The following is an 11342-nucleotide window of genomic DNA, read 5'->3' as shown; positions in this document are numbered from 1 at the left end:
CAGAGAATTAAAGACAGGATCAGAAAGGATGAACACTGATCTATTAAGTATTACACATTATTCCAAGGCATAAAATAACTATTTTCATTTCATTTTCATGACAAGTCATGGACACTTTGAAAGTAGTATTTGAATATAGACAGGTAAATTTAAAAGCTAAGTGTTCATAAAGCATTCTTTGCTGCTTATTTACCTGGAATCTGAAGCTCATCTTCAATAAATCGGACATAATTTTGTGCATTAACAGGCAGTTCTTTAAATGTCCTTGCATTTGATATGTCTGTGTTCCATCCTGGGAGAGTCTTATATTGAACTTCAACTTTATTTAAGACTTCTTGGTTTGCTAAAAGTTAAAACAGGAGATTTGTTCATGGTACATGGACTTTGTACATCACAAGTTGTGAATCTCTTCTCAGGATTCTGGGAAAGCCTGGGGCAACGGCTCGAATTGCTAATCTTCCCCCTACAAGTGCTGGGATCCCATGAGTATCAATTTGTGTCCTGGTTGCTCCACTTCCCGTCCAACTCCCTGCTTGTGGCCGGGGAAGGCAGCAGAGAATGGCTCAGGGCCTAAGATCCCTGTCACCTGTGTGGGAGACCCAGAAGCTCCTGGCTTCTGGCTCTGGATAGGCTCAGCTCTGACTACTTGGGGAGTAAACCAGTGGATGGAAGATCATTCTTTTTCTATCTGCTTCTCTTTGTAAATCTTTCCAATAAAAATAAATATATTTTTAAATAAGAGCCAGAGGTGTTTAGAAATCTAGACTATTTCAGATTTTAGAAAAGTAAAATAGCATATATATCATTTGGAGCAGTATTAAACATTTTCTTCAGCAACACAGGATTATTCACGTAAGTGGTTAAATGTGATCTACTTCTGACATCACCTCAAGTCAGTCTAACATCACCTTAGTCAGATGTTACTGAAACATGAGTTTTGGTACCAAACTTAACATCTTCAATACTACCAATCAGGGTTTATTGATCTGCAAGATGACAGTAACTTTACAGAAAGAATGCTTCTGTGCCAGCTCTCTGGAGAAACTGATTGTTTTGATGAAATTTCTTCATTATTTCACTGAATCTTTTTCCTGCAGTCCCGAACACAAACTGAAACTGTAGTATGAATACCTGCAGAGTTCCTTCGAGTACAGCTAGCCTAGGCGAGGCTGTGGGACACTGTCCAGGCTTCCTTCCTGGAGACTTAAAGCTCTGCAGCTACCAGGTATTGCCTGCTAACCCTTCACACAGGCCGGCCAGGACTTCTCCACCACAGAAGGCAGCCCACATCCAGCGTCTTGTCTACGTGGCTATACAGAGAACCTGGCTGCTTACCTTCAATTTGGGACATCTCTGAATGGCTGTTCAAGCTCCAGAGCTCCGCAGATGAGCTGTTGGCTTTTCATGCAGCTACAACTCCTCCCTCTGCCTAATTCTGCTGCTCATACTCCCTCCCAAGAGTCTGCGCTAACAGCACTTGTAAACCAACTAACTCTGTCTAAATTGAGTGTTTCCAAGATAACACTGTAGCATAAAGAAGGAGGACCAGACTCGAGACTCCACTACACAGAGCAGAGCTCCACAGAAAGCTCAATCGCCATAGCCAGCAAGTCTACCAGGACAAGGCCAAAGTCCTGAGACTTCAGATGAGACATCGGAGCTGACAGTAGTCAAAAACTCTAACTCCCCAGACTTGCCAAACTCTGTGGAGCTAAGAATGTCCCATGAACTCCCATTAAAGACTAAGGCTGTCCCTCGTTGGAAGATGATGGGAAGAGCTTTGCCTCACAAGGTAGCATGTGCCATTCTCAGATCTACCTTTGGCCATCCCCGCCAAACACAGCAGGCTCAGTGAGGCTTCCAAGTCCAGCCAGGACAAAACACACAGTTTCAAACACATTCTCCAAGTATATGGTAATGCCTTCCTGGCAGCACGAAGCTGCAGTTCCTGAGAGAAACAAAAATCCTAACCAAGTCCTGTAACCCCTCCACTTTCTGCCTAAAGGCAGTTTCTTGACCACCATGTAAGATGGACAGCTCCACTGGACCAAAGAAGTGGTTATCAGAATTCACTAGAACCAGCAAGGTTCTGGCATCAGAGAAGAGGGAACTATAGAGAAAGGAACCACCAAAACTCCATGTGGTGATGCCACAGTGACAATCTAACTGAAACTGAGAAGAGTGGGCTGAGAAGCCTGCCAGGAAGCAGTGGGCAGGACAAACACCCTGGAGGTCAGGCCGTGCTGGTGGACTGGCAGTGGCAGGAGCGCTGGAGTCCCAGCACTGCTGACCAGGGGGAGGACACATCTTTTACCCTGTGCTTGCTTTCTGGGCATCCATGTGGGACACTGGAAAAAACTGCTCCTCAAGAATAAAAACCACATCCTTGAGTGAAACCTACTACAGATGCCCCCATAAGAAGTCGAAAAGCAAGCTCTGCCAAGATCCACAGAGGAGTCTGTCTTACAAGGCTGACTCATGGCTGGTTTGAAAGAGGTTTGGGAAATAGCTTACATAATTACATGAACAAGGCATAAAACCAGGCTACACAGGTTCAAAATAATTAGCCATTAACTCAACTGTTCCCTAAAACAAGAATCAGAGAAAAATAACAGAATCTAAGGTTCTGCAACACATAATCCACAATGCTCAATAGTCAAACAACAGTCTTCAGGCAGAGAAACAGTGATCCACAATTCAGAAAAATAGCAAGGAGAAACGAAGTGAGATGGTATAGAATTTGGACAAGCACAAGAAAACATAATGCTTTGGTCATTAATGTGTGACTTTCACATGAATCTTTAAAAAAAATGTACGCATGGATTTCAAAGTTACTTTGCAATGATACCTTTTCCACATATTTTTTTTAATTTTATTTATTTTTACTGGAAAGTCAGATACACAGAGAAGAGACAGAGAGGAAGATCCTTCATCCGAAGTGGGGCACCGGGATTAGAACCGGTGCCCATACGGGATCCCATCTGAGGACTTTAGCCACTAAGCCACTGCGCTGGGCCCCTTTTTCACATATGTTAAAAGGGTTTTAAAATAACCACATACTTATCTTTCTAAAAGTTTAACAGCTTAGACAACTTCCACAGACTGGTCATCACCAGAAAGCCATAAACCCTATTAGCCTACTAAAGTTCATTAAACTAGTCACTATTCTCTTACATGACATAGTTCCAATCTTCATGATCAAGCTACAATTAAGAATCTTTTTCTGGGGGCATTTAGAGAACTGTCTGTGTAACTAGAGGTTTCATAACTGAAGACAGGCCTTGACTTCAAGAAGCAGCTTTTTCTTTACACACGCATTTCATAGAATGGAGGTTAGCAGGAAAGACCAGGTTTGTGTATTAAGAGCCAGCTAACTTCCACACAAACAGGGATCTTTCCTCTTCCACTATTTCTCCTAAGAACAGGAAGCACATCTCCATGGGAGACACTCTTCCATCAGTGAAGTTAAGACTTGGCAGCACCATGGAGGAGTCAGAGTAAGTTTTTGTACATGCTAATTGTGACCCAGCACCCAAATGAATGGTAGCCATGAAGTCAACGGTAACATCAGCACATATTTGCACTACTGACAAAGATTGTGTCAAGCCTGCTGTAATATCATAAAGCATACAGAGAAGCTTTACAAACATTGCTCTGGAGCATTCCCATACTTGTTATTTCTCAGTAACCATAATACTCTAGATAAAGACAATAATAGAATACCTGGGAAATGAGGTATGATTTCACCATCTAATTTATATGCAACTCCAACTTTGATTTCGGTAAACATGTCCAAAATGTCCAACTTGGTAAGTGCCAACCTGATTTTACAAGAAAAGGCAAGGTTAAGACAGCAAATTCATCTAAATTGATGGCAGAGTACATGAAAATGCATGCATTTTAGAAGTTAGAAGTTTCAAAGCAGTTCTGAAAACTGGTTAGACTTCTAATTTAAGGCATGCCACATATAAAACACCACAAGCGGCTGAGTTACTTTCTAGCAGTTATATCACTGACGGATCCGAGCACTCTTGCTTTCCTGTTTGCCGCAGGGCTGTCTGGAGGTAAGGATACACTCACTGCTCCACGGGGGTGAGCACAGACACAAGTGCTTTCATTTACACACACGCCGTCAGCCCTCAGCCCTTCATGCTGGATGCCATCACCTCTACTCTGGTCACAAAGGTCAAAGAAGGGTGAGGAAACCACATCAAGGAGCTCTGGCTGTTACATCAAAATGTCTCAGTAGACTGATGGGAAAACAGGTTTTTAGGGGAAAATCTGTGGAAATTAGATAAAATACTAGTTTGGGATTCTCATTTGCAATATTTTAAACTTCTCTGTCCTGTTATTTACTAAAAGTTCAGGCAAATTAATGCAGATCTGAACAAATTTACTTACATATGTATATATGTGTGCAAATAACCAAACCTTTATTGATGGTTTTCAGTGAGCTGGGCAGTATGTTATAAAACTACTATATCTGGCACATAATTTTCAAAATACCTCTATCGAGATTTTAAAACTGAAACATACAGAGGAAGATCTCTTCACCCCGCTGTACAGGCATAATAACACACTGATCGGAGATTCGAGTCCAGGAAGTCATATTCGAACTAGACACACTAAATCAGGTTGTGTTAGTTTTCCCAGGAACCGTACATTGTACTTATCCTATTTTCTTGGCCACATCCCCACTCATCAGCCTACCTGCTTACCTCACCTATTTTGCTTCCCTGAAGAATCAAACAAGACTATCATGACAATTTTTATCACCCTTGGATATCCAAGATAACCTGAGGTCCCCACTCTGCATACCATACCCATATGCCTCTTGGTTCACTTCTCCCATCTTCGGAGGCTTAACAAAGCAACTTTACTATTAGAGCACTTCCTCATGTTTACACTCCCCAAAATTATAAGTATTATGAACTGTCCCATAACTTCCTGAAATAAATGTTCCTGAAGAATACTCACGCAGTGAATCCATTGATCATATGTGCATATTTGAGTAAAACCAGATCCAACCAGCCACATCTTCTTTTCCTTCCAGTAGTTACACCAAACTCTCTACCTCGTGTTTGTAGTAATTCTCCAATCTCCTAGAGTACAAAAAACAGAACTTTAGTATTAGAATATCATTGCTACAGATCTAGTGGGATTATGCTAGGTATAAAGCAAAGGTTCTTACAGATAAACAGCTTTCAGGAAATAGAACTACAGATGACAGATTTTATCTGAGGAAAGCATCATTTAGGACAAATTCATTTTTGCTTCCATTTTTAATCAGGGTTTTTGAGCCAACAGTTATGATTTATTTTATTTTGAATGCAGAGTTACAGAAAGAATAGACAAAAAGAGAGAAAGAGAGGGCTATCTTCTACCCATTGAATCACTCCCCAAATGGCAAGAATGGCCAGAGCTGAGCCCATCCCAAAACCAGGCACCAGGAGTCTCCTCTGTGTCTCCCACAGGGTTACAGGAGCCCAAGGACTTGAGCCATTCTCCGCTGCCTTTCTGGGCCATAAGCAACAGCTGGATTGAAAGTGGAGTAGCTGGAACGTGAACTTTTGCCCATGTGTGATTCAGCCTATTGCACCAGGGTGCCAGCCTCCAACCCAACGGTTTTAAAAACATAGGTAGCTTAGTAAAGTGAAAGGTATAAGAACAATAATTTTTCCAAGAAATAAAAGGGACACATTTATTCTAATTTTAATGCTTTTGAATTAGATTTACTGAGAAATAGGCTTACATTGTCTTGCTCTGTAGGAAACGCACCAATACCAACTCGAGTTGTATAAGCTTTCACAACTCCATAGACTTCCCCAACATTTTGAGGAGGCATACCCAAGCCTGTACAAACACCTCCAACGGTACAGTTTGAAGAGGTTACAAAAGGGTAAGTTCCTGCAAATAGAAACAAACATTAAAATACCCACGCATACATTTTACAATAGAATTACCATTATAATTATGCATGAGTATATTCTAATCTTCCAACAGATGTGAACATAATTATAACTCCTTTCAAAGTCACAAGGTTAAATCCATGACTCTGTCTGTAATGAGATAAAACCATTGGTGACTTAGAGCTTTAACTCAAGTGCTCACAGAGGAGAGGTTCACGGGGCACACGGTGGCTGGCCAACAATCTCCCTTTAGTTGGTTTAAAACAAATGTGACTTCCTGGTGTGAACATTTAAGGTGCAGCCGCAACTGCAAGCAAAAGCACTTCCCCATTTCAGCTTTGGTAACTTCTATCCAGGGATGAACCCCCAAATCACACATGCTAACAATGTATTATTTTCTGTTCCCAGATTCGTTTTACACAACTATTTGCCAAGCTATTAGACAAGCTTTTTCCCCCAAAATTTCTTTCATGCTAAGGCCATATTACAGCATCAAAATTACATAGAAATATGCTCTTTAAGATTGGCTTATTGGCGTCAAAAGCCAGTGAAAGCTGAGGACAATGAGACTAACCACAGAAATCACATTTACACAAAACAGCCAGCAAGCCATGAGGCTATAGTTGGAAAAAGTCAAACATTAACCTTGGGACACATGAAGACCAAGAAAGAGCTCTGCAACCATCCAGAAGTTAATTAGCATAAGCAGATTTCATTACATGTCTAATAAGCAAGCATTAAATACCATTCATAAAAAGATTGAATTAACTATTTATCTTCTCTCAATCTTACAGTTCCCAGGAAATGAGTTCAGGAATTGAAATAGGGACCAGACAATGAAAATCACAATTTATAGGATCCCAAACTCACTGAATCCAAATAATGATATAAATTTGGGGTCATTGTGATGGCTCAATTAGCCAGTCCTCACCTTGCAAGCACCAGCACCCTATATGGACGCCAGCTAATGTCTCAGCTGCTCCACTTCGATCCTGCTCCCCACTTGTGCCCTGGGAAAGTAGTAGAGAATGGCCCAAAGCCTTAGGACTCTGAACCCATGTGGGAGACCAGGAAGAAACTCCAGGCTCCCAGCATCGGGTCATCTCAGCTCCAGCCATTATAACCATGTGAAGAGTCAACCAGTGGATGAAAGATCTTTCTCTGACTCTCCTTCTTCTATAAAACTTACTTTCCAATAAAACTAATCTTTAAAAAATAATACTGATTTAATTTTTCAAATAAATTAGAAAGCTTAAAACATATACTGTGCCTTCCACATATTCCTTTCAAGATTGGCACAAGATGCCAAACTTTCATCATTCTTGTGGACACCAGCTTAAAAGCATAATTTTAAAACTCCATGATGCTACTGTTAATTATTCATACTTTAAGTATTTTGAGCTCAGTTAAGCTCCCTGTGAAATAAAATGCCACTTACCAAAATCAATATCTAACAGTGCTGCGTTTGCACCTTCTACCAAAATTTTCTTTGGTGGTCCATGCAGGGCTTCATATAGGAAATAAACTCCATCTCTTACCATTGGCTTAATTCTTTCCATATAACCCTACACACAGAGACAAAACATTTCCATGTAAACTAATACGCTAGTATAGAACCAGTAAAAGTACAAATGATCCAATAATGATAGAGAAAACTGGCAAACGGCAGTTGAAAAGAGCTTGGAGATGATGCTCATTCAAAGGCACAGCCAGGCTCAGTGCTGCTCCTTAAGTCTATTTCCCAGGACAAGAAAAGAAATACTACCTGCTCAGGAAAAATTTAGAGAAACAAGGAAATTCAATGATCCTCTTAGAACCTCGCTGCATATTATGAATCCAACTGGGTATAATACACTCAATGATGAATGCACATACCCTTGGCTCTAATCTCCAATTCCTTGCTTATGCCAGTCATGGTCCTTTTCCTGTACCTGAAATGATTATCCTTCATCACTTAAGTCCTGGTTCAACATACGTCATTTCTAAGACTTCCTACCCAGTTCTAGTTATTATTCTTCATATACTTTATAGTTAATGAAACATCTACGGAATGAAATTGAAAAGCCACATTCATATTTTAGCAACTATTTGCTTCCAAGTTGCCAATAATAAATTAAAAATTCTCAGTGCATAACAGAATGAAAAGAGTGGCAATCTATTTCAAGTAATAACCAATGCACTGGAATATACAAATAACATTTACAGGGTTCCTTGGAGATCAGCGTTTTGGGAACTTCATGAGTAAACAGACCTGATACCTGCAGTCATTCTAGAGTGTCCCAAGAGGTTTGCAGATTCCTATTCAGTGCTGGGGTGGATGCTGAGAATGAACTTACAGATGGGAAGGAGTTATGACCAGACATGTAGGAAACAACTCCAAATTCACCAAAGACTAAGGGGAAATGGAAAGGTATTGAGACTCAATTATTAACTAATTTGGAACCTTCGATACCTAACTGCTGATCAATCATATTATTAACAGTAAATTTAAAAAGTGACCCCGTGATCTATCATTCCTAAAAAAGCTGATTCGCTTTAAAAGTAATCACTTCTAACTCATCTCTTTGCTAATCTATCTTCCAAATGCTATGAGTATTTACCTGTTAATGCAAATCTAGTTTTCTGCTCAAAATTAGTCAGTAACTTTCTAAATAAAAACCAGCTAATTATATATATGGTCCCTACTTGGATTAGATATCACATCTTCTCTCTTCTTTCCACCCATCATTTTGCCGAAGCCCAACTGTGTGAAGTCACTCAAACATACTACACCAGGGACAGATAATTTTCTTGACCAGTTCCTAGATAAAGCATGAATGAATAAAAGAACTAGAGGTCAATTTAGTAACAACTATTTAAAAAAATTACCTTGAGTTTTTGTAGTTCACCCTCAATGTCAATTTCCAGTGTGGGGTATATAGATTTGTACTGGTTAGCCAGAACTTTGAACCTAAGAAGTTAAACAAGACATTAACTCTCTCTATATATTTCAGATATTATCATTCAACTCACAAAATTTTTGCAGATGATAGATGGTCTTAAAAGCACATAAGTGCTGAAACTAGAGCTACCTTTTGAGAAGTAAAATTTACTAAAGGAGATCAACCTCATGAATAAACGAAATGACAGCATTCATTATTTTTAACTGAAACGTGAGAACATCAAAATTAAGGTGCTAAGTGCACAAGAGGGAGGTGGGATACAATGACTGAAATGTATAAACACAGAGGATTGAAATCACAGTTAACTATTTCGTAAAAAACAAAAGCGGGATGATCTACACAATACTTATAAAAGAGACAAAAGCAGAAGATAGCAATTTGCCTCCAATATTCTTCAATGAAGAATGCAAATATAAATTGCTTCTTAAAAAAAGTGACATACAGCACTTCATTACAGCTTTGATCTGCCTTTTTATTACAGAGGCACTCCCTAACACTGAGTCATTTTATAGCTTTCTGATTATTAGATTATTAGATTTTTCTACAGAGTGGGTGTCAATGTGGTATTATTAGTTTCCCAGGTGAGCTTTAAACACAGGACCTGGGAAGCTAGGTATTTCTGGGTGGGAAGGCATACTACAGCCTTGGACTTGAAACTCCAAGATTTATGCCTCCAGAACATGGCAGCCACCAAACTACTATAAGCTCCCTGCAAGCCACCCCATACTTCAATCCTAAACTATAATGATGATTTTGTCTTCTAAGCTAACATTATAATTTCATCATGTTATCAGTCATGAAATTACTCATAAATTAAAAACCAAACAGAATGTCGTAAAAGCTAACAATCGTTAATTAACTAGACAGCATATGACTTCATCATTTTACACTCTGGGTTTTAAATTTCTTAAAAATCCATTCATTCATTTGATTTTAAAACATGATAGTTACCTCTCAGAGAAGCCATCGAAGTCAGAAACAAGATCACACATCCTAAGTCCACTCCGAGCTGCTTTAGAAGAGTAAACTGGGCCAATGCCCTTTTTTGTCGTTCCCAAACTTTAAAACAATTCAAAAAAAGCTTTGGATTAGATTAGAAAAACAAGTTTTATAATCAGATCACCACCAAAATATACAATCACACACAGCTATTTTCTGTTTAACACTATATTCTTCAATTCCTTTCATAATCCTATCAATTTCTTTGATGTCTAAGAGGAGTATTTTAACACTTATTTTTCTTAAACTTCAGAGTTGGAATTTAAACATTAGAATACAGACATGCTTAAAAAGTGCGTGCACGCGCGCGTGCACACACACACACACACACACACACACACATACTTTTTTCCTGCTTGTTCTTGTCTCTGTTGTTCCTGAATACCATCAGCTGCTTGATGAAAATCAAATACTGAAAGGAAATAAAATCACAGTTGTCAAAACAACAGCAACATACAAAAGCAAAACTGTATCTAAAATTACTATTCTCAATATGTTTTTAAGTGTTTTCATTTGATGCAGCAAGACAGAGATAGAAAGAAGAGAATCTCCCATCTGCTGGATCACTCCCCAAATGGCCACAACGGCCAAGGTTGGTCCAGGAGCAGCCCACATGGGTAGCAGGGGCCCACCAACTTTGGCCACCCTCACTACCTTCCCAGGGCAGAGCTGCAAAGTCTTGAATTACAGCCCTGATATGGGATGCTGGCGTTGTACGCGGCTGCTTAGGTCACTGTGCCTTAGCCCTTTCATTTCAAATTTCACAAGCTAAGCTAATCTGCAGCCAGGAGCCAGAAGCTTTTCCAACACTTCTATGCAGATGCAGGGTCTCAAGCTTTTGTGCCGTCTTGGAATGTTTTTCCAGGTCACAAGCAGGAGGCTGGATGGAAAGTGGAGCAGCCAGGATACGAACCAGCACCCATACGAGATCCTGGTACATGCAAGGCAAGGATTTCAACCACCAGGCTACTGCGCCAGGCCCATCCCTCAACTTTCTTACAGCCAATATTTATCTCTCCTTTCCTAAGCAATCACAACAGCTCAACCTCTACTGTCTCAATTCTAGTATACTGCCCTCAATTTTCTTAGCTTTGGATCAGCTCCGTTCAGCCACTGCAGTCATTTGGGGAGTGAACGAGTGAAGTGCACATAAGATCTTTCTCCATTTCTTCTTCTATCTGCAAATCTACCTTTCCAATAAAAATAATTAAAACTTAGTGGCCTGGGAAAAGTATCAGAAGATGGCCCAAGTATTTGGATGCCTGCCACCCACATGGGAGATAAAGATGAGGCTCCTGGCATCAGCCAGACTATCCCTGCTGTTGTGGTCACTTGGAGTGAGCTACTACTCCAAGCAATCCTTCTTTCCCTCTCTCCTGCCCATCCCTCTAGCTCTGTAACTCTGACTTTCAAATAAATAAACACATCTTAAAAAACAACAGAAAAGGCTATTAAGAGAGTAATTTTGGAACTATCCCAAATTTTACATAGC

At 39.9% G+C, this 11342-nt stretch overlaps 1 protein-coding gene across 3 annotated transcripts in view; it reads right to left on the bottom strand.

The window, feature by feature from the left end:
* ADSS2 (adenylosuccinate synthase 2) overlaps window positions 1-11342 on the bottom strand; it is a 33044-nt gene that overhangs the window by 2088 nt on the left and 19614 nt on the right. For 2 of the 3 annotated variants that reach the window (XM_040968318.1, XM_040968320.1), the window contains exons 5-12: window positions 10196-10262; window positions 9803-9910; window positions 8778-8859; window positions 7348-7474; window positions 5753-5907; window positions 4978-5102; window positions 3724-3821; window positions 194-343 (exon numbers count right to left, since the gene is read on the bottom strand). In XM_040968318.1, the coding sequence (XP_040824252.1) occupies window positions 194-343; window positions 3724-3821; window positions 4978-5102; window positions 5753-5907; window positions 7348-7474; window positions 8778-8859; window positions 9803-9910; window positions 10196-10262 (912 nt within the window). The remainder of the gene's footprint in view (window positions 1-193; window positions 344-3723; window positions 3822-4977; window positions 5103-5752; window positions 5908-7347; window positions 7475-8777; window positions 8860-9802; window positions 9911-10195; window positions 10263-11342) is intronic. The other variant, XM_040968319.1, reaches the window with a different exon arrangement.

The sequence above is a fragment of the Ochotona curzoniae genome, unplaced genomic scaffold, assembly GCF_017591425.1.
Source record: "Ochotona curzoniae isolate NIBS_2020 unplaced genomic scaffold, NIBS_Ocur_1.0 scaffold_4683, whole genome shotgun sequence".
NCBI lineage: Eukaryota > Metazoa > Chordata > Mammalia > Lagomorpha > Ochotonidae > Ochotona > Ochotona curzoniae.
The sequence above is the reverse complement of the archived record's forward strand: the minus strand, read 5'-3'. Positions and strand labels throughout refer to the sequence as shown.